Genomic DNA, 26831 nt, shown 5'->3' on the forward strand with positions numbered 1-26831 from the left:
TATTTTCTGTCAAAGTCTCGTAATTTTCTTCACCTGGTAAATCCAAATGCCTCGAACACCACCATCGATATGTGCAGCATATTGTTCCTTCGCCTCATTAATCCTTTAATGTGATCTGTTAAAGGAGAAAGAAATGGATATATGTGATGGACTGAACTCATGCAGAGGCAAAGAGAGAGACCTTTTCCAAACAGTTCTAAACTGGATTTGATGTTCTAGTGAAGAAAAAACATTCAACTTGGTGGGTTGAACCAGGATTACTTTTATTTTAATTGGGAAATAAATGGATTTCTATACAAAAATGAATTAAACAAGCCAAAATTGGCCCATTATTATTATTATTGATTTATACATGCAGCACTCTTCAACACCCAATTAAAAAAAAAAAATAATAAGTAGCCAAAATCCAAAAATAAAACAAGAATAAACATTTAACTGTATTAAACAGCAGGTCACAGCTTCAGTAAGCTGCAAGAAAGAATGGTCGGATCACAAAGAGCACATACTTTAGAAGAGAGTAATCATCTAAATTTGCTTTGTGTTTTTTCTTTGAAAAAAAAAAAAGTTTGAATCTGCACCTGATTCCAGATCTGCATCAAAGTACACAGAGATTAACTATCCTGCTGATTAGCAATGGAAGTCATGATTTTTGGAGAACATGCTGTATATCCTGCTTTGAGTACGTGTTAAAATGTACTTGCTCATAAGATGTACATAAGATGTGTTAAAATGTACTTTAAAATGCATGATGGCCATGTTATATACCAAAAAGTGTTGAAATATAAATTATCTAACGTAGAAAACATTAAAAAAAAAAAATAATTTAAAAAGTGAGGAAAGTAATCAAAGAAAAAGAGAAGAAGCCATCTCTCTCAGTCCAGGCAGATTATGCCATATAGTTCACTTGTATCTTCAGTAAAAACTAATAACCCACATGATCCTTGGCATCAGCCCCAATGTTCCCCAGAAATTTGACTGATAGCAGCAGCTGTTCTCTTTTGGGTATTTTCCTCTCTGTTGGAGATTTCCAGTCTGGATGCGCAGGGTGAAAAATATGACGGGGTGGAGCATGAATTCAGGGTGGGTGACATCCACATTGTTGTTGTTGTCCGCCTTCAAGAGAATTTCCTGTGGTGCAGCAGAGCTGGTGGTGACAAGAAAACTGCTGAAAGCTGTAAAATTGACCTCCTCTGTGAGATTCAGGTGAGATTTTCCTTCTACATTAAAGGTGTGAATGTATGTAGGCTTTAGAAATGTGAGAAAAGAACATCCTTTTATTAATTCATTTTATTAAATTTTGCTGTTTTATACCTGCATAGGTGTCATTTGCATGAGGGAAGCTGGGGACTTCCCCACCCCACAATTTTTAAAGGTGTACAGTGTTACCATGAATAATTCACATTGCTAGCCAGTTTTGTTCTAATGTTTGCAGACAAAAACATACACGTCTGGCTGGCAGAATCAAAACCTCTTAGCCTGTTTTTTATATCAAGACCACTATTTCTGTTAATAGGCCTGTAAAAAAAAAGTGCATAAAGTACACATTTGTAGCATGTTTAAAATCTCCTGACAAATAGCTTGCACAAAGAAATGTTATCCAACAAATAAGATAAAATTTGAAATGATCCATTCTGAATAAGACAAATACATGTCAACTATAAAATCTGGCACATTTAGCCGAAAATGTCATCGTTCTGTTTAAAGTTAATAACTGAAGATCAGGCAGTTGTTCCCATTTTTGTTTGAGAAATGTTCTTGCATAAATACTGAAGGTCAGAATTAACCACCATTGAATTCAATCATTTTCAACACAGCTTCTACCCTGTAACCTTTAGTTTTTATTTACCTATTTGCTTTGCTCTCAATCATAGTAACTAACACTGCAGGTTTAGTGATGATGCAGGCGCACTTAAATGTCGAATCATTTCTCATTGTTGGAACAAAGACTGCTTAAAATGACTGTCGCAGACCACCTTATCACTCAAGATCTGAGGAGAGGTTCAAGTAGCTGGTCTAATAATTCATTATGAATATTGGTGTTTTATAATGCATCTGCTGAATTACTCAGTTTAATCCATCAGATCCTTTTAATTTTCCAGATGCTTATCATTTAAACTGCAAAAAGGATTTTCGTCCTTTCACATTAGTTCTCAAACTCCAATTTTGAAAAGTCTATCTGCTATGTTTTACTAGTAAACATCTAATGCTTTATTTCTTCCTATTTAGATTGTTTCTGTAGTTATCAGTGCTGGCACACTTATGATTATGATGCATCTACAGATTATGCAGATGCTGAATATGTAACAAAAATAACTCTGGAGGACCTTTTACAGGCTTTTCCACTTTCTAATTCGTTTAAGCACTTCATCTTTTTATGCACATTTCCTCCACAGAGAAGTTTGACTCTTTGAGATCCCAATTGGATTATCTAACTCTGCGGCTAACACTTGGGTGTAATTTGTTTATCTGACAACGCTAATGAACTTATTTAGCCATAAACTGCAGCGCCTATTATGTAATAATCATTTCCTCTTTCCTTGCAGAGATCGATGACTGTCAGGCAATAAACAGACAACCAGAACTTTTCAGCTCATTACTGGCACAGGGAGGCCGAGCAGAAACGTTTCACGTAACAGCTGGACGACCTCAGGATTCCCCTCAGGGTTGCGACATGTCAGACGCCGACTCCAAGGCCCTTGAGCAGCTCAGTGAAATCCTGAATGGCTGCAGTGTCGGCCTGCTCTGTAACAACTCACATCTGATCCTCCACAACTCGAGCATGGACGGGCTGGAGTTCCTCGATGATGGATCCCCCTGTCTGAGAATATTCATGTCGGTTGTGTACTTCATTGTGGCTACAGCCGGCGTGTTGGGGAACTTGTTAGTGATGTTCCTGCTCTATTCTACTCACACCATCACCACGGGCACCATCAATGTCTTTGTGTTCAACCTAGCTTTGGCTCAGCTGCTCTTCTCCCTGGCTTTGCCGTTCTGGGCCATAGAGTTTATCCTGGACTACAGCTGGCCTTTCGGCTTGGCCACATGCAAGGCCGTGTCTTTACTCACTGGGCTCAATGTCTATGCGAGCTGCTTTTTCCTCACAGCTATGAGTGTGACCCGGTACTGCTACGTAGCCACCGCTCTCTCACGCAGCAAGTCCCTCTGCAGTAGCTCCTTGACCTCTCTGGTGGTCACAGCTTCTATCTGGGCTGCAGCGCTGATAGCGGCGACACCAAGAGCCGTTTTTGCTGACCTGACGAGGGTGGGCAGAGACAGCGATACAGCGTGCCTGCTCCGGTTCCCGGATGGCACAGCCTGGCTCGGGATAAACCAGCTCCTGCGAGTGGTGCTGGGGTTTCTGCTGCCCTACGCCATCATCACCGCGTCCTACCTGCTCCTTCTCCACTTCCTCTGTCAGCACAAACTGAGGTGCACTAACTCTCGGAGAACGGCCGATATCTCAAAGTCTGTAGCCGTGGTGGTCCTTTCGTTCTGCGCCTGCTGGTTCCCATACAACATCCTCACATTTTGGAGCGTCCTCATCCAACTGGACATCGTCGATTACAGCCACTCGTTCTACTTCGCTCAGACGTACTTCTTCCCTCTGGCCAACTGCCTGGCCTTCACCAGCAGCTGCTTCAACCCGGTCATCTACTGCCTGGTGAGGAAAGAGTACCGCTTGGCTCTCCACAATGTGCTCTTCAAACTGAGCCTGGCCATCATGTCCAAGATGCCCTATGGCATCAATTCCGAGGAGGGGTCGGGGCAGGCCGGGCAGCACGCCATCCCACTCAATGACATGTACAGCCAGACGAGCCAAACCGACACAAGGAGATATGTACCTCTGTCAACACTGCCAACAGAGGTCTCCACCATCTAACACTAATGCTCGAATTCTCTGCACGCGTACTTTAGTTTTACATGACGAGGTGTAATGTTTCCTCTAAAGATGTACAGTATGTGTACTTCAGATCTCCTATGAACAAACCGCATTTGAAGCTTCTGTGGGTCTTGTATTTGACAGTTTCAGCTATCTGAATTGGCTGTATGACTTGAGTCTATCACCACAGTGTCAGAGACGTCACCGCTCCTCCTCCTCCTCCTCCTCCTCCTCATATTCCTCATATTGTTGTATTATTGACACGACATACTGTGCAATAGTTTGATATTGTATAAAACGGATGTAAAAATGTTTATTTCTAATCACTGTACATCTGGATCGTGGTTGTCTTGTCCAGGTGTGGACACATTTTTGTCGTTTGTTTGAATAGAAATGAATAAATAAAGCTGTTCCGACACTTCACTTCAGGCCACTTATTGTGTTCTTGCATGTCACCCAGTCCCACAACAAGTTTGCACAATAATAATGTGCATAAACATAATATAAATTCCTAAAATAGTCGTCAGTAATTGAAGACAGTGATTGAACACACCGGCTGCAACAAATCCATACATTCTCAGGCAGTGTTGTAAACAGTACCCAAAAGGCGTACTTGAGTAAAAGTAAAGATTTTGTGTTGGAATATTTGGACAAAAGTCTTAAAATATCTGATATCAAATATAATTAATCAGAAGTATTTTTCTTGCTATAACACCTTCAAGACTATGTGTAGAATTACACTGTACATATATTTACATGTTTGTATTTATACTATGCGTCGACTAATATACTGATCTGGCCAATTATCTGCATTTTTTTTTTTTGATTTGTCTGAATCAAATGAAATTACCAAATAAATGTAGTGGAGTAAAAACTATGTAGCAGATTGGAAGTAAAGTAAATGTATACTTGAGTAAATGTACTTGGTTTACATTCCATCACTCTTCGGAATGCAACCGTGCTTTCTTAATGTGCTTAACAGATTGAAATGGATTGGAGTGCACAGCTGCAAACACAGACACGAGGAATGAAACTGTGCTGTATTTAAAACCCGGTGCTTCTGGCTCCGCGCCTGCACGCAGCATGTTTAGTTTTGTTACGAAGTTCATCAGAGCCGTGATGGAATTTTCTTTCCCAGTCTCCTCTGGAGCGGGTTCAACTCTATGTCTCCTCAGGTTGAGCAGTCAGAGCAGCTCTTCTGATAACACCACCTTTGTCTCCGGGGTAACCAAGGCCTTCAGATACGATGTACTGGGCTTTAGGCTCTTACAGACAGACAGACTGTCTCCGGTTAGACTGAGTCACATGTTGACCTATAGATCACACAACGTAAGTAAGTAAACACAGTACGGAATAGAATCCTCATATCTGTACACTTGAGTGAGGAGTAACCTTATTTGGACACTTAGCAAGTCTCGTGGGTCCATTAAGAGTTAAATACTCCCTGTTCAAGAAGTGGTCAGTAAACATTTCAGCATGATATACTCAACAGTCTCCTGAACCTTCTTCAGTGTAGAGTTTACCCGTTCTCAAGAATGCTTTCATGAGAGTAACTGGAATAGCACTCAGTAGAGCACACGCATCCTCCAAGGCCTTCTGTTCTCACTCACAGACTGCAGCCACCTAAACATGCCTGATTTATTTCATTAAGATGCACGCATTGTTCCCTGACAAATCAATGAAAATTGTTGAAAATGAAACCAACCTCTTGAGAAAAAAAATCCCTGGATCCGACCTCTTTATCCAGATCCGCACCAAAAGTTAATGGGGTCCATTGTGGGCCAAGACCAGTCCTCCGTCTAAATGTGGTGGAAAAAACAGTTTTTGTGTTATCCTGCTGACAAAACCAACAAACCAACGAAATGATGCGGGGAAAAAACATTACCACCTCGGCGGAGGTAATATAAATGATCATGCTTAATTGTGACTTAATAAAATGTCAGATTATATGTTGTAATTTACTGGACAACACTGATCTCAGACGTTAAAGACTAAAGAGAACCAAGTTAGAAGAAATGGGGAATGGAGGCTAAAGAATAGAGGATAAAATCTTGAAATGTACCATTCTGTGTTAATACTGTTTTGGGCAAGGGTTACATAATCTTTATCATCCTCTCCTGTTGCTTATTCCGCCTCCCAGTTCTCCACAAGATGGTGGTGTTGATCAACTCCCAAAAACTGAACCCATACACATTGACAGGGATAAACATCCCTCGAGGGTCCTTCTATAAATCAGTGGATAATTGGATTTGATTGTTTGAGTCCCGTAAATATTCCCATCATAAAGAGATCTAATACAGTTTCAAAAACACGCTGATTCTTATCTAAATTATATCTTAATCATTAGATGCTTCAGTAAACTCTTCAGGCATTGGAAGCATCTTAAAGAATAGCCATCATCAATTATTCTAAATATTTGAAGAAAAAAATTAAGTAATAAAAGATTTGAATTTGGGGAGCATCATTACTTTACTTCTCTTTTTTACAGTCGGGAATAAAACAGTTTCACATTTTTGTAACAGCAGAGCCCAACATGTAGCAGAGACTGAGCATAAATACATTAAAATAATTCATGACTCATGAAAGGAGTGTGATGGGGACTGAGAAGAAGCTGAAAGAGCTGTGAAATTGACTGTTGCAGGGTGACAGGCAGGTGGATGTCTGCAGTCCTCTGGCATCACGCAGATCTCTGATGGAGACCAGCTGACACCTCGGTACCCGTTCAGCCGTTCAAGAGACACGGGACGATCATGCTTAGCCAGATTACGATGAGTGACATGAGAGGGAAGGACTATGATTGGCTGGAGGAGCGTTGTTTTGGTGGTGAATCTGGACTGGATTGGAGCATCTCTTTGGTATATTTGGGAGAAAGAGCTGTGGAGGCTTGTGGAAGTCAACCATCGTGTGGAGAGCGTCAAATTCGGCAGATTGTGCAGTCGGTGAACTGGGGAGAGCTTGACTGGGTGATATGTAGTTGGTTTGCAGGGGGCCCAAGATGACTGTTGAATATCAAGCTGAAATCCTAAACAGTATTTTGTTGTATAAATCCCGGTGCTGTCTATGTATCCCTTGACTTAACATCTTCTAGTCAACATCAGTCAATTTAATAAGTAAGTATAAATGGATATTTTTGGCCAGTCAGGAGCAGCAGAACTAGATGAAAACACAACATCTGGCATTATATCTCGTTCTTATCTAATAAAGTTGATATGTGAATGTGTTAAGACAGCTTCCTGTTTACACATCCAGCAATTCAAGATTTGCACCTTACACCTCCTCCACAATGACTGACAGACTGAGGATGTTCTGCGGCTGTTTCTCTCTTTTTTTTTTTTTTTTTTTTTCCAGAAATGATGTAAATACCTTACATAGGCTACTGTATTTCATCAAACAAAAGCCAGTAGTCAATGCTATTAAGGGTTTATCCACTCTTGTTATTTTTTGTTATGTTATGTGCCCTCCCACAAAGCATAATGCACAATTTCCATTGCTTTAATTGGATAAATTCAACAGTGGAATCGTGCTACTTTCAACACCTCTTAGATAACTTAAGTGTTATTGCCCTAATTCGGTAACTGCAGGTATACATGTGCCACATTTTATCGTAACATATAAGTGCCACCAGATGGCAGCAGCTATATTTTGGGTACCAAAATGGAAGTATGACATTTTTAAAAATATAAGCCTTGTGAAGCATTAAGGGATTCTGCCAGAGGGCCTTTATTTTGAAACAAGATACAAGAGGTTTTGAGTCATAGCAGAGCAGTGGCATGCACAGACTTTCTGAAGGGCAGGGGCGAAAATACAGCGCTTTCTCGCCTCTGAAGAGGGCACTTTAGCGCACGTTTTTGCCACCCAAGAGGGCAGTTTATCATGTTTTAACCAGCCAAGGGGGTAGTTTAGTGTGTTGTGCCAACCAAGAGGGCACTTAAACGCACGTTTTGGCTCCCAAGAGGCCACTTTAGCACGCGTTTTGGTAACGTAAAGAATTGGCGCAAACGGGTCGCTAAACTTCCTTTCTTCACATGAAGTGCTGGGTGCGTGGGCTGCCTTTTAATATCAGCCTGCTTCAGATAAAAGCCTGGCATTGTCTTTTACCTTCCCTTTATTGTGTAATATTGTTTCTTGTGCATGTAAAAGTTCTTGAAAGTTAAAAAGCCCAAAGTCAGCACCAACAGAAGCTCCTCTTTCCCACAGAAAACACTGTACCTCAAACGCCTCGTCATTAGTCCTGCCTGTAATTTCATGACATCTTGACATCACACTATGTCACACATTTGCATTATTTGTGCCTATATTGACAGTAGCAACAAAGCTAACTGAAAACACAACAGACACAACAGGAGACACTCAGGCGTGTGTTGGCCGACCAATCGCAGCAGACTGGGTATTTGGGAGGGAGGCCTTAAAGAGACAGGCGCTAAAACAGAGCGTTTCTGACAGAGGGGGAGCAAAGTGCTGTTGAACTGGACAGTTTGAGAAAACAGATGTGTCTTTTGAGCATTTATGCATGTAAACCTAGTCTAGTATCGACACAAAATGAAATAAAATTGAACATGTTTCCTTTAATGTTACAGTAGCTCACTTGAGGTACTTAAAATAAAAGATCGTGAATTAGGGATTTATTAGTTTATTTAAATCACTCGGAAAAATCACCTGAAAAATGAATACATTCCCTTTGTTCAAACAAAACAAATCATATCAATCAAGTATACTTACACTAATAATAATAATTACAAGCGCAATCATACCTACAATAACTACCATTATAAATAAAACTATCAACATTAAACATCCACCATACAACATCAGGGGGACTGGAGGGTATGGCTTATCCATGGGGGCATGGCTTATTTCAAAAGAAATGTCAAGTAAATTAAGGTATTACATCCAGTAGGCCCAATTCAAGTCAGAAATCCCACCAACTATATATTTGTGACACAGTAGATCAATTGTGCAGAATAATAGCTGCCAAGAAAAATACTTTGTTATACATCCATTTTAGAAACATAAATATGTTGATAGATGTTAAATACCCTTATTCAAAATATACAAGATATCTCATTTCATTTATTAGGTCCTGCTTTAGCTGCAGCAAAGCGGCAGTTATTCTCCCTTGGGTCGACAAAGGTTCATACATCTTCTAAAATGTCGTAATTCTGTAAACATAAAGCACTTCTCCCAACAGTAGCGTCAATAATATTCCTCGCCAAGTTTATTACACAGGAGCATTTGTCACGTTTTTCATTTGGAACAAGAAGAGCAGCTCGTGTTCCCTTTTTATGTAACGAATAATCCAAGAGAAGGTGTAAATCAAACTATTTATATGGATGAGATGAGGGCCAGGACTCAACCTAAATAAAAGCACGCTAGTTGCCACTCATTTTCATGTGCTTTTGAGTTGTATTTAGAGGCTGCGATTGTGTGTTTTTTGTGCATTTGAGATAACAAAAGTTGTTGTTACCAAATATCTTTGTGTTCCTCGCGACACCTGAGAGTCTGACGAACACCCGGAACACAATCAATCTCATCCTGTCGTAATTGAAAGGAGATTCGTATGAACAGAATGGTAACGGCACTTAAATACAACAGGACAATCTTTAGAAACGGCCCTGTGATGGTAAAAGTTATATATAAGAACTCTAAAATAGCAATGAACAAGCAACGGAAAATTAAGCCCGACTTTCACATTTGGTTAGAAAGAAACTTTTGTTAGCATTGTGTCTTAAATAAACGAAGGGATAAAGTATCCTCTCAGGTTGTGGTATAAAGCAGAATAAGAATCTTTAACTCCAACAGAGAAGGGAGACGAGGGCATGATCTCAGAGGTAGCACACTGTACCACTGCAGCTAATACAGAGAGTTTCAAGGATACATGGGTATATCATATATTCTTATGTCTTTATAAACATTTGTCAGATTACGGATTGCAGCTTCTCCTAAAAATGAAAACAGAAGTGCAGTATAACATTTCAAAATACTGTATTGCAACGCAGGCCAAATAAATAAACGTCAAAAAGAAGATTACTTAAAACTGCAATCCAGTATTGTTGAAAAGCACCACTGCTATTTTGGTTACACAAACCTAGGCGAGATATTTTGAAGAAATTTGTCTCATTAATCCACAGAACAGAAATGTGCTATGCTGGGAAATTATACAGCTCTCATTCCATGAACGCAGTCACACCATAGCACTGTAGTTCCTGGATTGCAGCATTAAGAGTTAATAATATAAGAATCAGTTGTTTTTTTTTTGTTTTTTTTTTACCACAAGTTCAACATGCCTGAAGGCCTACCCTTTTGATTTGAATACATTTTACATATAAGAATAAATATACATTAAGCTATTTTATACATTTCTGGTAACATAAACATATAACTTTCTATCATTGATATTTATCTTGAAAGAAAATGTCTTTTTAAAGGCAAGAGGTTAAGATAAATTATATCAACCATGAAATTTGTAATATAAATGAGTCTGACTAACATACAGAGTTAACCAACACACTGCTTATTAATTCATCACCTGACTACAAAAAAAGGACATTTAATATACAAAGTTTACAAGGTGTTTTTAGTATTGGCATTATTTTGGGCCCTGTGGCACAGACTGTAAGGCAGTCATATCCTATGCACATATACTACATATCCCTGCTTGGAAACTCTTTATTGTTCGGTTGTTTTCACTGTCTCTCCTTTTGTTCGTCTGTGGTTTCATCTCTCTCAGTACTTTCATGTTGTATAATGCAAAAGGCTGAACACCAACCCTCTTCTGAATAAAAACGGAAGAGTCAGCAGGTTGTATTAAAAAAAGAGGCCTTCCAATGAGAAAGCCATGTCAACAACGGTTTTCTTTTTTGTACATTAGAATAATATCTGACAACAAATCGACTTACTCGCCCTCGCATTTTAAAAAGCACATGCAGAACTGTTGCACATCTATGCTTCAGAAACATTAAACACAACAGATGAGTAATTCACTACTTGCTATAATATGAGTTGTTTCCAGTTGCACATAATGTTTATAATCATAGTTATTAAAATTGTATTCATACGGCACTTTTCAAACCAATGTTACAAAGTGCTGTACAACAACACGTGAAAAGGCAAAAAGGATAAAAAATAAAAACGTTGCAGGTCATGACTTTTAGACTTGTCAGGCTGAGGCATTACTTTTCGAGGCTCGATTAGTTTACAGTCTCTCAAAATGTAACTGCATCAGACTAAAGATGAGCTGGAGTCCTGCTGTTGCTATCAGAAAAGTCCTGTCTGAGAAGCTACAGCTGTCAGTGTCATCATTCTGAAATTTCTAATGGTATATCCATTATTAGGGACAATGTTAAATAGATATGGTGTAGTTTGTTTTCTATGAACGACAGAAGGGGCATTCCAGTGATTCAATCAACTGCATTTCATTAAGTTGGAGGACTTTATAAAAAAAAGGTCAAAATTTAAATGGCAGCAGCTCTTAGACCCCATTTACGCTTCTAATTAACATGCAAGCTGTATTCTGGATGTCACTTCCTATTGCGAGAAAAACACCACATCTGTAAGGGCTCAGGCTCACACTGTGATCAGATCAGTGGCAAAACAGAAAATGCATTAAAAAATACTTTCATCTCTTTCATTTCTTACACGACCCAGTTCCTCAACATAAGCTACGGAGCCTTTCGTCTTTCTGTGTCACCTCACAGAAGGAAGAATGCATCTAGTCATGGATGAGATGTTGGCTTACTAAGCTAGTTCAAATTACAGCTCAGCCGAGAAGGACACCATTAAAGTTTACATCCTGGGCCGTTAGGAGCACGAACCTCCCATCCATGAGTGGATGTACGCTTACTGCTGCACGGGGCATGATTCCTGTAAAGAGACACTGCTATTGAGTATTCAGAATGTGTTATTATGGCCCCTTGAGCACCATAGACCCATTCAGTTCAGCTGTACTCAAGGGAAAGCAAAAAATTTCAAAAAGGCTAATATCTCCAAAACTCACACTGAAACAACGTAGATGGATATACACCTCTACACTGAAGAGGACAAGTGTATTTTTGATTTTTGGGTGGACTGTCTCTTTAAGCAGCCCGGCAAGAACTATTAAGTATCGCAAGTGGTGGCTAGCAAGTCTTCCCTTGCAAAATGGGATGGATAAAAGCTGTAAAAAGCCCATGTATTGGATGTGATTATACAGAAACGGATCACATGCTAAAACCAGCTGTAAATGGGACCTAGGTGCCGGGTATGAGTGAAGCTCCTAAATATGGGATCCTACATTTCCAATAATGCAATTTAGCATCTTTTCACCCATTCCTGCCTCATTGATGTACATCACTATCGAACTCCAAGCCCCTAGTTTGCAGTAAAGACTTGCATAAAAATCAAAGGAATGCCCCTTTAAATCTAACATTTTCGAACGATTTTTCTTTCATGTCAGGTCTTTATGAGTCATTAGCATAAGCACTTTGTATCACTGTTTTGAAATGCCATGTATTATCGTTATAATGATTAATATTATTATTACAAAGTGAACAAAACAGATTATAATCTTAGATTATTTTCGTGAAGTATTTCCATGATTAAAAATATTTCGTTACTTTGAGAAATACTTGATCTATACACTGAAAGTCAGGATTTTTTCTGGCTTCACACCGTGTGCTGGAGGAAAACGCGACCAAAGAAGATTTTGATTGTGTTTAAAGCACTTAGTTGATTGTTGGACTTGTTTGGCATCTCTTCTGATGGTATGGCTGTACTATAGAGGATGCAAAAATCAAAATGATAACCACCTTTGAAGTGATAATAATTTTCTAAATGATTTGATCGGAACCAAATAGGAATCAGTCTTTGCTTGGGCCCTGTATCCGAGGATCATAGATGATTTAACAACACACTTGTTGTCAGTCACAGGCGTCACCATGAGGGGATATTGTGCTTGTTAAAAGCCTTTTCTACATTTTGTCTGCAGCTGTTTAACTGAGAAGCGAGTATGCTGCATGCAGCAGGGAAAATCATTAATCCATCTTCCAATCTTCATCCCCAGTGTTTTACACATCTTCTCACTTCTTCTCATTCAATAAAGAAACTCATTAGGTTCAGTATTGCCATTTTTTGTGGCATTGGCTTATATTTCAGTCAAATTATGCAGAGGATTCACTGCACACATTGGTCCTCACGCTAATGTGATTGTCAAGTTCTGGTTCAGGCAAAGTTTGAATATGTGCAAAGTTTTTCTTAAGAACTGGAGTGGTCCTGCTGGATCCACTGCAGAGCTTCTCTTCATGGGTTTTTGTAGGATGATCTGGATCGGTCTTCTTGTTTTACACCCGAGTGACCATCAGGAGTTCTGGTCACATGGGTATTGACAGTCAGGATCCGGGGTGCCCACCATAGACCTGGCTGATAGACTGAAGGGAGAGAAAACAGGTGATATTACAACTTACTTCAATTTACAGCTTCATGAGGGCTGCATTTAAAAGGCAGTAAGACATCTTGAAGAATAACTTTATATACTTTGTTGCAAAGAGTTGGTTGAGAAGATCACCCTCGTGGCTGGGTGGAAAATATGTGGCTGGAGCCAGCTTAGCTTAGTATTAAGAAAGAAGGAAATGCCTGATCTTGCTCTGGCAAAAGGTAACAAAATCTGAAGATTAGATAGTCAAACAAAATGTAAAAATGACTGTTATGTGTTATGTGCTGGAGTATTTGGCCAAGAGTGACACAACCAGACGACACTCCAGTAAGTCACTGCAAGTAGCTAAGAAATAGTCAAATCAAATCAATATATATTATGGGTTGTATCTGTAAGTCACTGGTTCAGGAGCCGAATAAGAAACTCCTTCTCATCCTCTGTCTTGCCCGTCAGGCAATGGTATCACCTCCCTGACCGCAAGAGAGAGAAGAGTATGTTGTCAAGGAAACTAATGTCTTCTTCCTGCACCTACTGGTGTAGATGTCCTACAGGGCTAAGAATTTCTGTTCTGCTCACTGCATCGCCTTTTGCAAGGCCTAGGTGGAGATTCTGACCTTTAAGACACTCATTATGGTGCAGGTATAGAAAGTCTTTAGCACCTTGAAGTGGCAGCCTAAAGTCCTTGAGGCATCTGAGGTGAGGAAGACGCTCACTGGCTTTCTTCTGAATGAGATGATCAAGGTAAGCCCATTGTAAAGCAGACAATTATCTGAAGTTCTTTTTTTGGTAATTCTTCCTCGGCTTCTTCCCAAAGTCTTCACAGAGGCTGTTCTCCTCGCACCAGTTCTCTAAGTGAGACATCTCCTCTAGGTAGACCCTCTCTTCGTTATTGCAAATCAGGCCGAGCAGGACTTTTATCATCTGCACATTTTAGATTGTGGTAGAGTCAGACATTGCAACACAGGCATGATGTACAGCAGGGGGCTAGAGACACATCCTTGGGGAACCCCTCAATACCTGTGATTTGCCTGTCACGAAGTTGGAGTCCTAGGTCTTCAAGCTTCATGACATGTCTGGCGGCGATGATGGCATAAAGATACTTAACTGTTGTCCACATAAAGAATTTTAACATAATTAACTCTCCCAATCAGGTAGGCCTAGGCAGTGTGAATGAGGGGATTCATGCCATTGTCAGTGAAGTCTATTGTCGTAGGTATTGACACGGTGAAGAAGTCTATGATCAGCCTCTTGAAATACCATCACCAAGGCGGTCAGAGCTGTTGGCTGGTAGTCATGCAGGCAACTGGGATGAGGTTTCTTTGAGGCAGGGACTACTGTCGACAGTACCAAGCATGTGGGAACACCAACATGAACACTGGTGTCACTTGGTCAATAGCCATTCTGAGATCGTGTCCAGATATTCCTTCTGGTAATTGGTCCTAACCACTGTGGTTTGGTCACAAGCAAGTAACTCAAAGCCTGGTAAGATAGGTTATTGCATGACCTCACTACCTTGTAAATTCAGCTGCCTCGCAAGGTAAGTTCACAGCTACAAGCCTCGTGGTGTTAACGCCTGTGCCAGCCTAAAGACTGTTAAGGATGGTGCTTGCTTTCAGATTGTGAAAGGTCCTAATGGACACTAGGAACAGTATCGTCCACTTATTTCCCGGAGGCGAAGTTTTGTTGAAGAAAGAACAGACGCCATTTGATCAGGACCTCAAGGCTGGGCTGACAGGAGCTTGTGAGGGACATGGCATTTCTGCTGTTGGACCAGTTCCTTGGTTTTCCAGACGCTGCTGTTCTGTCATTGCCTTGTACAAATAGCATATTTGTTGGCCAGATGGCGTGGTATGGATATTCCAGTCCCTTCTGTCTCTCTTGTATTTTGGCCTTGAGGTCATCCAGCTTCTTCTGTAGAAACTGTATTGATGGCTAGTAGGATATTGGCAAGGGTATGTGATCCTCTGCCTATTCCTTACACCTAATCCTTTGCCTTTTCACATGCTTTGCACCTCTTGAGCAGGCTCTTTGTTGTTGTCGCTCTTTAGGACTGTGCGACGTCAGGTAGGCAAAAGGTTTCTCACGTGAATCCGACTGACATAATTATCTGTCTGTTGTATGTGATTATAGCTATAGTGATGGGTGCAAAACTGTGGTATAAAATAGCGCATAAAAAACATAGGTTGTCCTTTTACCTAACCTTTGCACCTACCTTTGGACTGACCCATGCTTGGTCTGCCCTCCCTATTTCCAGTCTTTGTGCTAAGCTAAGCAAAGCTCACCAGCTGCTGGCCACAGCTACACTGTATAAACCCTGAAAGTTTTATCAAGCTTCTCATCAAACTCTCAGCAAGAAAGCAGATAGCCGTATTTACCAAAAAGTCAAACGATTCCTTTTTAAATCTCACACACTCGCACACAGAAATTAACAAGACTCTCCAAATCTGAAGGAATAGCATTTCTCAACACTTACTACTTTATTGGGATTCATTAACTGAAACACTCAATATAATGAGTGTTGTTTTTAGAGCTATGATTAGAATTAGGGCCAAAAAGGAAGATAACTCTGCAGCACATTTAGAGTCTAGTAACGCAGCTCCTGTTAGAAAAACAGGATTAGACGTCTGCTCTCATCACACACTTGTATTTGTTTAAGGAAACAACTACAATCTCACAAGAGACCCAGTAGAGAAATATTTCTATAAATGGTCTGGATTTCAACAAGGCAATTGTTTGGATATGCTCTTGATATTGAGAGCTGAAAAAAGGTGACTGTATTTCAAGGATGGCAAATGCTGTTTCTCCGGAGTTATTCTGGCGTAAAGACGACGCACACAAACAGACACACAGCCTCTTCACCTGCGTCACAATCCAGCCCACATGGTGCATTCATGAAGCTGCAGCCCTGCAGAATAACTGTGACGCTGCTGGTGAGTCACAGCTGAGGTTTTCGAATCGTGAATGCATTCTGTGGTATAACGGCAATTGTAGTTTTTGTGGTTAATAAAATATCAGTGTTGACGACTTGCTATTCCTTCAGACAAACTAGATTAACCTCTGAACATAACTTTAAGCTCCATCCAGCTCTCGGTTTTTATGATCACCACTGTTTTCATTCTCCCTTCAGGCGTGTGCAGTAAATGATGAAATGTTGTTTCAGATGTGACATAAACGAACTTTTGAAAGATGGTAATAGGTGAAGTGCATGACAGCCGCAAACTTTTCCCCCTGCACTGGCTTTGGCAAAGCTTTGGATATGATGTAAGAATGATGCAAACTGTTTTAGGACATGACTGGTTTAGCAAATAGGGATGATAAAAGACGTAGACACAGGCACAAACCTGGTCTGTGAGGATTCGAGGCTTAATATCAGGAATGGCACCCCCTCTCAGCTCATCTTCCACAGCCATGAGTCTGACAACAGGGAAATAGAAACAAACATACCGGTTGACAAAAATAGAATAATGAAGCCGGTGTTCTTGAAATTTACTGTAGGATTATGTGGCCATATGATGATATTAAGGTCTTGACATGTTCTGGGTACATTCAGCTATCCTCAGAGCCTCCTGAAGCTGAATCCGAGCTGCCTGCAGAAAAGTCAGGCAGTTCAAATTCAGCTGTTCAGATACATTACTTGTGAAATGAGTGTTTGCGGGATAGAAATGTGTGCACCCATCTTCTGTTCCATTAAAACGTTTCCATCAAATTAATTTCCCTTAGTAGCTGCAGTCAGAATTAATCTTGCCTGGTTTCCTTTTTCCTCCTAAAACCAATTCTCATGAATAACCTCATTAAGTGTTTCATATTAAGTATGAGCCTGTTGTATGTATTTTTTTTCTTTCTTTTTGCCATTAGTTGTGACATTTAAATGAGCTACATTTAAAGGAATAGTTCCTCATTTTAGGAAATACACTTATTTGCTTTCTCTCTGAGATCAGAAGATTAATACCACTGCAATGTTTCTGTATCAAAAGGTACCCTGTGCAGTTTTTGAGCACAACTTTTTATTCTACTTGCAATGGACAACAGCCATGTTTCGATTCAAATGTCGTCCAAAATGCAAATTAAATTTCTACTTAATGTGTGTTTCCATCAACTACCGTTATGTAAATATAGAGATAAATAGTTGGTGTTTCAAATTCTTCAGTAAGGTGCAATTAAACCATTTCAGAAGAAGAGGGTTTAATGAGATGAGGTAACTGAAATAGCACAGGTCAAGTCCCAAAACGGTGGAAAAATGTAAAAAACTTAATGGAGTCATGGTAATTATATATCTCGGCCAGAGGCATTATGTTTTTGGGTTTCCCATCTGTACATCCGTCCTTTTCTTGTGATTAGATTTTGGTGATCAGAGCTTCAAGGTCACTGTGACCTCACAAAACACATCTTTGGCCATTTCTCATATGATCAAATGATAAGTACAACCAAATTTGACACAATTTTTAATTGGATAAAATGATGAAGTAATGACATTTTACATCCAAAAAGGTCAGACTCAACTTCACTGTGACATCATAATGTTCAAGTTTTTTTTCAATTACTGTGGAAGGTTGCAGTTTCCTCATCACTCCACACAGTTGATGCTTTCGTCCGATGCTTTTCTTTTCTCGTCTCTTTAGAGAAGCAAAGCTTGAGACACATTTAATCTCATGTAATTCATGATTTACCATCTCGTTGCCTTTAACTGCATTTTGCTTGTACTTATACACCATTTTTTTCACCTCACTCAAGCATAAAATCTGCTTTGTGGTGGTTTTGAGGAGTCTTTTTTCTTTTCTTTTTTTTGCATTTTCTCAGTTTTTTTTACACGATACACAAATTAAAAATGCACATCAAAACGGGCGGAAGGTTGGAAACGCACATAGTGATGCACTTAAATGCATCGACTTGGGTAACACAATACAAATTCATGTCAATGTAAAGTGTGTTTGCTTATAAGAGAACTCCACAGGGCACCTTTAATTATGGAGCTAAAGCTGGGGAATGATTAGCTTACCTTAGCATAAAGACTATCAATATTTCTAAAGCTCTCTGACATGTTTTACCTTGTTTGTTTAATCTATACAGAAAACAGAAATGTAATAACAACAATTTGTGCTTTTAAGGTTAAAGGTTTGAGGTTATTTTTTAAAACTTGGACAGAGGCAGGCTAGCCATTCCCCCCCCCCCCCCACACCGATTCCAGTCTTTATGCTAAGCTATGCTAACTGCTCCAGCACAGATGATTGTTTAATTCTCAGCAAGAAAGCAAATCAGCGTGTTGCCAAAACTGTTGTTTCTCAGTGGATAACTTCAACTTTTACCTAATTATATTTTGTTTATTGGATCACTGGTCCCCACCTTCACTTTGAATGAACTTGCACCGTAGCTGTGTTCAGCTACTTTTATGAATCGTTTTGTTGTCGCACTCAAACACTGGCTCTTACATGAGTGTGTGTACCAGCGACAGATCGTGATAAAGGGCATACAATTAAATAAAAATATAGTGTATTTTAGGTTTTACTGAGAAGCTTCTTTTATTATCGTGATTATTCATTTACTTGGTGGCAACTTGTGTGTGACAAATTCAATGCAATAGAGAAAGTCAAAAAAGTAACTGGCACAGCCTCATTTCTGCCAGCTGTGGTTCGACCTGAACACTAATCACCTGTTGATGATGCCTTTGATTTGAGAGTCTTTCTCCAACTGCTGCTGCTTTAGACGTCGCTCGCTGTCATCCAGCCGGTTCTGATACTGCATTAGGATCTTGTTTGTCTGCTGTTCCTGCGACATGAGTCTCTGCTCGTATTCCTCAAGCTTACGATGAGACATCTTCAGCCGCTCCTTCAAGGAATGTATCTCTTCTTCGTACTCTTTGACCTGAAATAAAAATAAATTCACTGACGTCATCACTGGCGTTCAGAAATATTCCTGAAATGATGAGTAATTATCAACATAGAGATCGTGCCGTGGTTCAGCATTCTCTAAGCTGCAAGTAGGATAAAATAAATGAGCAGACAAGCTTCAAAGTGCGCAATCACATATTTCACTGCTGTGCGTGAACACTGCATAGACGCGTGTTTCTAATATAGACGAAAGTGTGGGAGTTATTCTTCACAGGAAAAGAACAACAGCCAACAGCTCATGTATGTTTCTGTCAAAGCTCTGATATAAAGTTTCATAATAGCAGAACAGTTTGAACGAGCGTCAGATCATCCGCATGTAGATTTTGCTCAACATAGGTTTCACATGCACGGAATGACTAAAACGTTTGGTTCATAATCAACTGCTCACGATAGTTTGTCAAAGCTGAGTAATAAAATTGTTATTTCAGGTTTGTGTTGAAAAATGTCTGATGAAGCAGTCGTTGTCCGGGCACAATTTGATATCGCCGTGCTGTTGGCGTCGTTCCTGGAACACCATAACTAACGTCGCTCCAGGACCATTACTGCAACGGACCAATCATGTTTTTGTAATGACACAGGAAACTATTTTGGAGTAATCCTTTGTAACACATGTTAAGCGCCTTTAAATGGTATATTATAATGTTCTCCTAAACCTAACCAAATAGCGACAGGAAACTGAAAATAGCAAGTGAACTGTAACACAATTTGTCACTTTCTTGTACTTAGAAAGGATGGGTCAGAACAACATTAAACAAGATCTTTTTTAGGAACAACACCGACGAGTTGATATCAGATAGTTTGGTGTCCAAAGTGACTTATCATGGGATGCTGCTATCAGTTTTCATACTGAATCAAGAATTAGTGCTCCTATGAGCCAGAGTCAAGCACTCTGTCAACAGAAAAAAAAGAGCATATTACTGATCCAGTACCAGATATTTCCTTATTAAATCAATCAGCTGCCTCTTGCAGCTGTTTGGAGCTACCAACATGATGGGCATCTGGAATAAATAAACAAACAAACAGGCTTTGGATAGTAAAGTATCATGTAATTTTGTCATTATAATTTGTAAATGAAACAGAATCTGATCACATGCTAATCATTGACGTATGCTCAATTGAAAACGGTGCAAAGACAATACTGAATGTTCTGAACTTTGGAAGGGGCATCGCTCATAAGGAAGGCTGTTTCTCTGAAGGATATATAAAGGAATCTGTTGTCGGTAAACACAGTTGGCTTGCAAACGACTGCATTTTGTTTTTATTTTAATGAGCAAATTAGGAAACACACAGCCGGACCCTTTATCCTCAGTGTTTAAGATACATTGACAATTTCTATAATTCTCACGCTGTAAGGCCGCCAATTCATGTTACTCCTGTTTTGCATCTCTGCTTTCACTTAAATACATAATATAAAGGCGGGGAACTACAAAAATGTGCTGACCCTCTCTAGTCGTGACTCATCCATGCTCTTGGAGTACTCTTTCAGCTGGCCCTCACGGTCCGGCCGCAGGCTCTCGATGTCAGCAGACAGATGAGGCATGTTGGACACCCAGGCGACTGTCCGTTCATTGAGGGCCGGGGTGCTCAAGGACGATCCCTGGAACAACAACACAGGTCAGTCATGCTTCAAATTTACATCTTCATAGTAGAAAAGCCTTGATATTTGACCTTTGCCAAAGCGAATCTTTACATTAAAGGTCTATAGGTGGATTGACAATGCTCCATGATCATATAATTGCGTAGATCTGTGAGGCTTGTGTGGATGGGGTTGTAATGATGCCGTTTTAGAACCCTGCCATTTTTGGAAAATCCAGTGAGGATAGTCGTACAAACCTGTTTATTGGGTTTAAGCAGATGTTGCTGTGGCGGTTGCAGCTGTCCCTGTGCAGACTTCTTGGTGTTTTTCGTGGGGGTGTCCGTCGACCCCTCTGCGGCTGCTGCCGGGCCCTGGTTCTCTTTGGCGGAGCTTGTCTGGTACGGGAGCCCAGGAGCTGGACTGTCTGTCACCGACAGCTGTGCGTCCTGTTGCTGCTGCTGCTGCGTCTGCTGTTGTTGCTGCTGCTGCTGCTGCTGTTGCGGCTGCTGCTGACTTTGGCGCTGCTTCGGCTGACTGCCACTGAAGTTCATGTCAGAAGAGTCAAGTAGGAGGTTCCTGCTCTGCGGGCGGACCTTCGGTGGTGTGGCGGTGGCTGGAGTGTTAATGGACCGCTGTGACTTGAGGTGTTGAGGCGCGGCGATGGATGACTGGCGTACAGGGTGAACTGTAGTAGGTGGGGTGGCCAAAGAGGCGGGGGTGCCCGTCCCAGTGGCAGTCTGAGCTATGACACCTGCCAGATGCTGCTGCTGGAGAGACTCCTGAGGAGAGAGGAGAGAAAATGAAGCAAATGTTAACCGTGTAGATTCTTTGTAGTTTGTTTTGGAAGTCCCTGCGGTAAAATCCAATAAGATACGAAGGCAGCGCACACGGCTACCCCTTCACGAGTATGAGCTTCAAGGACATCAAGATGATTTAAAGAAATACAATGTCAAATGACTGCAAATATGGTGATATTGGATAATATCTAATATCGGCCTAAGCCTACTTCCTTTCTAACTCTCTGAGGTATCATCTGGTGTTTTTTAGTTTTTTTACTGGAGGTTATAGTTATGAAAGTGGGTAAGGGCCCTGACACACCGGCACTTGTTGGTGGCGTTTTGGCAGACTGAGCGTGTAGGAGCGTCGGCGGAGCACGCCGGTGAGAGGAATCACTCTGATTGGCTGTTCAAGTGAATTAGTGTGAGAGGGGAAACAGAAAAACAAAGGGAAACCCCGTGAGCCTGTCACTTTAGTATCTCTTATATCATCCACTAAGTGCAGTTTCTCCTCATTTTATCGCCTACACCTCTTCAACACTGCCATTTGCAACTTTTTATCAGACATATTATTGATTAGAAGTGGCTGTATTAGCGATATGGTGCCAGAAAAACAAAATGCTGCTCTATCGTAATTGTTTGTGTTGTGTGCAGCTTTTTTGCCAGAGACGTTGGGCGACGCAACAATCAGCGTCCGTCACTAGTTCTGTTGTTGGTTTGGTGTGTCCGGGCCCTTTAAGGAGATGTGACGCAATTTACAGGCGATCAAATGAAACGTATCATTGCATTGAATAAAATCACAAATTTAATTTTGTCGTGAACATATTGGAACATTTGGAAGGTAGCGGCAAACAGGAAAGTTTTAACTTAGAGAGGAGTTGGAGGGGACCTCAGGCTTTCTGGGTTTGTTACAGATATGTGGTTCACAAAAAACAAATGCTCTGTTTTGACTCGGGGGACAGTGGGAAGACTTGCCCCAGTTGACCTGAGAGGCCTGGATGGTCAAAGATGTGTTTTGGCCCTAAACCATTAGTGCTCACTTGCCGGCTGGATAACAGGACAGATAGATGAGAGATGGATGGATAAAGCTTTGTACTGACACTGAATTAATAAACAGGAGGCTGGTGATGTTTGTTCCATTAAGGCCCACGCAGCAGGACAGAAATAGCTCAAGACTACATGACTGCCTCATTAAACACTTTAATTTTACAGACATGCTGTAGTAAACTTATCAGTGTGGTAGATCAGCGCATTTAAAGCCATGGCTTCATCAAAGGCAGTGCCAAAAAACAAAACAAACAAAATAAACCTGGAACCTATCAAATATGTGACAATTTAATGAAAGTTACAATGCAGGTTGCTATGTTAAATAAATCTAGCTCTCTCTATCCATCTATCTCTCTGCTGAAAAACGCGCACACAGTATGATTGATGTCGAGCACCCTACAGAGTTCAGCTCAGCAGACAGCGAGTGTCCCTCACATTAACCATCAGAGTTGCATATTCAGCTGGCCCACCCTGGAAACAATTTCTGTATTGTTGAGACGCAAGCTTTGTTCTGCAATCGGTCTGAATACACGGTAAAAGAAAGGGACAACATGAATCAGGATCTGAATTCACGTAGACATTTTTGTTGCACAATCACGGCATGGAAATAGCACTAAGAATAAGTGACAGGGCTCTAAGTTTGTTGGACAATTTGGCTCGAGGTAGCGAAAAACTATCCAGGTCTTTTTAAGAAAAACTCTGGAAATGTATCCACGGCTGTCCTCATCGCAACATTTTTAGATCCGGTGGAGATAATACTGTGTTTATATCGAGTGACTGCTAAGAAAAAGTGAGGGCGATAAGCCAGGAGATCCACTGATACGTGCAACACGCGACAGTGAAGTCGGTCTAAAAATGTGCAGGTTTGAGCAATTCATGCAGAGATATCTGCTCCTCAGTATAATCTGCGTTAGGGTTCCTCTTCATCTGAGAACACGAGCACTTTATACCATAAAGTTAAAGATGATTATAAGCAATTCTGCCAATAAATCCTACCATCATGAAGATTTACATGTTTAGTTTTGGTTGAGCCTGTTTAAAGGAAAAGTTCACCCAGTCATTATCTACACACCACTACGCCGATAAGAGGGTTGAATTTTTCGAAGTCCGCAAAACATTTCTGGAGCTTCACAGCAAAACAGCGTTGTAGCGCTCTCCATAACAATTGACTTATTTTAAAATGTAAAAATAAAATGTATTTATTCTTTTTAATGTTTTTAAAACAAGTCTCAATCTACTGCAGTTGTTAAGGGGAATGCTGCAGCACTGTTTTTGGCTGTGAAGCTCCAGAAACTTCGGCTTTGAAATGCGGCCTTCATTTCACTCTTTTTGAAGGATGCACGGCTACTATCCTTCATGGCCTCACATATCCCAAGATTATTTGCGCGCGCCCCCTCCCCAAAAAAAAAGAAAGCGAGAAAATTGCGACATTGCGTGGCGTAGATCGTCACTTTTGCGGGCCTGGGCGGCAGAAATCATGACATAAGGGTAAAAGATCTGGCGACGCAACCAGGAAATACTCCAAAGGCTAGACCGTCCCATTTAACAACGGTTGATGCGGTTAACAATGTCTCTCCAAAGGACTCTCCTTCAAAGGCCGCGTCCTTTGAAGGATGCAGACCCTGAATTGAGACACAGCAAATGACTGAATCTTCTTTTACTTGAAGAAAAAAAAAAAGGAACCACCTGTCAATATGATGTAATGCAGTTAACGGGCAACTGAGCGTGCACTGCGATAGTTTGACAGTGCCAAGCGGTAAACACACAGCAGACCTTTGAGTTGAAAGATTCAGAGTGTGACCTGACTCATTTTAAACATTAAAGACAGACAGAGATACAGAGAAATAGAAATCACTGCTGCAGATACAAGTGAGCAGAGCAGAATGAGCAATGAGGTGTCTGTGAACAACACGTTCTCCACCTGGTGGTGCTCTTTAAAATACAACACCATTCTGGCACTTCACCGACACCTCAGTATTAATATGAAGACCAGTTTCTGTCCAGATGGAGGTGTTAATTCTTTTTTTTTTTTCTTTTTTAATAAGCAGAGGAACGTTCTGCAGGAACAAAATTCCCCTCTTTGCCTGTAAAATGACATCTGACTGCACTGTCCTCTGCTTTAAACAGAACCTATATCATAGATTTAATATAACTGTACACACTTCTTTAATACTATGTGACTCCCCTGTATAGATAAAATGGTGAAGCTATATCGCACAGATCCTTTTTCCTATATTTACTATGTAAGATTTGCAGATATTTGTGAAAAATAAGAACACAAGAGCGTCCTTCTGCAATAATTCAACGAGTGAAGACAAGGGGGAGAGTCCTACCTGCACCTGCAGTGACAGCTGGTGCCAGGCGTAGTCGTTGCTCTGATTCTGCCGGGTGAAATCATCACTGTAGCTGTGTGAGTGGACAATGCTCGGTTGCACCAGACTGCTCTGCGACCGCAGGCCGGACAAGTCCTCGCTGCGGGAGAAGGCGTTGTTGCCAAAAGCCGGCTGATAGTCGTGGTGGCCGTTCTCGGGCTCGGGGGCGAGGAGGAGAGGAGGGGGAGGCTGAGACTGAGACTGAGCCGGGGAATTCTGGGCGGCCAGATGGAATAGCGGGTTCTGGAAAGACAGGGGGTAGTGCATGGCCGCCGCCGCCTGCTGCTGCTGTTGAGAGATGGATTCGGTGGGACCTCCTATGTGGCCCATCTGGCTCAGCCTCAAACCGGAGCCCGACGAGCCTGCCGGCATATGCCCTCCCATACGCAGAGGGCCGCAGAGGTTGCCGAAGCTGTGGCCCAGGCCAGCAATGGAGGCCTGAGAGGAGGTGAGCATGTCTCCCACAGAGTTCAGGTTGGAGATGCTGTTCATGCGTGAGTCCTGGAGGTCCATCATGGACACGCTTTTATTCACACTATGGACCTGAGAGAAACAAGAAAAGTGGATGGATTCATTCAACGCATGTATTTGACCTCTTTTCTGAATGTACATTAATGTGTGTATTTTTAGTTGTAATTTAAACACATTTTGCTGTCATATATAGTCATTTTTATTTATGCATTCAGATAGCTAAATGCATTTATATACTTATGAGAGACTCCTCTGTGTATTGTTTTGTTCCATTTTTGCTTGTCTCATCTTCCATTATCCTTTTTTAAAAACCATAATGGCTTTTATTTATTGCCTTGTTTTCCTCAATTTCTCATGTCATGTTAGTGTTATATGAATATATTCGCCTGGCCATGTCTCGTCTCACTGGAACTTTTACTTCAGTTATTTATTTCAAAATGTCTTTGCAGGGGTGACAGGTGATAATGACTTAATGCCATGTTTCATGTTGTGTTTTTTGGGAAAATCTCACATTGCGAACAAATTCAATTAGACTGAAAGTAACGACTTGAAAATGGCCTTGATGATAAAACAAGTTAACAGAGTTAACATCTGTTATTGTGATCCCTAGTTCGATCAGAGCCAACGCTCAAAAGGAGAAAGCATCAAAGAATGTCTGAAGTGCTCACCTCGAGTCAATAAACGTATGAAGCCAGAGTGACACCATCTCGCTGTATCTTCTAATGTAAATATGCTTTCATTTAATACAAAAATCTCAGTTCTGATTCTTGCAGAGAAGGCTTAAAAAAAAACTGCAGCATTAAGAAAGAAACCAGGTTTTATCGGAGTGACACTGACTATTTGTCCTCGTACCTTCGGATCCGGTTCGGTGATGTCCGAGCTGCTCGTGCAGTACGCCGGGCTGGATCGAGCCAGCGGCGGGCGGGTCACGTAGAACACCTCCCTCGACGAGCGGAGGTCTCGTTCTGCTTGACGCCTCATGTTCAGATTAGATGAGAGCGATTCTACAGCTGAGACTCCAGTCGTGGGTGATGGCAGGCGGGAGATGTCTATCGAACTGCAGATACACAGCAGAGAGAGAGAGAAATTTCCATAAAAGGTATATTTAGGCTATCTTAAACATATTTTACATGTGATCCTATTTTTGCATTGTTGAGTGTGGGCTGTGTGGAGAGAAAAAAGTGAGCACAGGACACGTGGTGCCCACCGACTATTTTTGGGCAAGGAAGAGGGGAACGACATCTGATGAGGTCCCTGGTGTGACCTGAACTGAGGACACCTCGATCACATGGTCTGTTAATCCTCTAAGCCTGTGGTTTTCGCTTGTGACCCCTTTAAGGGACAGTGCACCTCAAATTCCAAAAGACACAGTTCATTTGTAAAACTTCATTTTACCTTATTTATCCATCTAGATTGCC

General features: G+C 41.0%; 2 protein-coding genes across 6 annotated transcripts in view; one reads left to right on the forward strand and one right to left on the reverse strand.

Moving 5' to 3' along the window:
• The window catches only part of LOC115579080 (relaxin-3 receptor 1-like), a 51869-nt gene extending 47696 nt beyond the window's left edge, over nucleotides 1-4173 (forward strand). The window contains exons 3-4 of the mRNA XM_030412561.1: nucleotides 1121-1203; nucleotides 2544-4173. Of these exons, the coding sequence (XP_030268421.1) occupies nucleotides 2672-3880 (1209 nt within the window). The 5' untranslated portion in view covers nucleotides 1121-1203; nucleotides 2544-2671 and the 3' untranslated portion in view covers nucleotides 3881-4173. The remainder of the gene's footprint in view (nucleotides 1-1120; nucleotides 1204-2543) is intronic.
• Nucleotides 4174-8494: 4321 nt separating this feature from the next.
• Nucleotides 8495-26831, reverse strand: part of LOC115578458 (ras/Rap GTPase-activating protein SynGAP-like) — a 54458-nt gene continuing 36121 nt past the window's right edge. For 4 of the 5 annotated variants that reach the window (XM_030411425.1, XM_030411422.1, XM_030411421.1 and 1 more), the window contains 7 exons: nucleotides 26266-26470; nucleotides 24904-25485; nucleotides 21005-21526; nucleotides 20613-20768; nucleotides 18934-19145; nucleotides 16628-16700; nucleotides 8495-13281 (listed from right to left, as the gene is read on the reverse strand). In XM_030411425.1, the coding sequence (XP_030267285.1) occupies nucleotides 13243-13281; nucleotides 16628-16700; nucleotides 18934-19145; nucleotides 20613-20768; nucleotides 21005-21526; nucleotides 24904-25485; nucleotides 26266-26470 (1789 nt within the window). In that variant the 3' untranslated portion in view covers nucleotides 8495-13242. The remainder of the gene's footprint in view (nucleotides 13282-16627; nucleotides 16701-18933; nucleotides 19146-20612; nucleotides 20769-21004; nucleotides 21527-24903; nucleotides 25486-26265; nucleotides 26471-26831) is intronic. The other variant, XM_030411424.1, reaches the window with a different exon arrangement.

This window comes from Sparus aurata, chromosome 3, assembly GCF_900880675.1.
Source record: "Sparus aurata chromosome 3, fSpaAur1.1, whole genome shotgun sequence".
In the NCBI taxonomy this organism is placed as follows: Eukaryota; Metazoa; Chordata; class Actinopteri; order Spariformes; family Sparidae; genus Sparus; species Sparus aurata.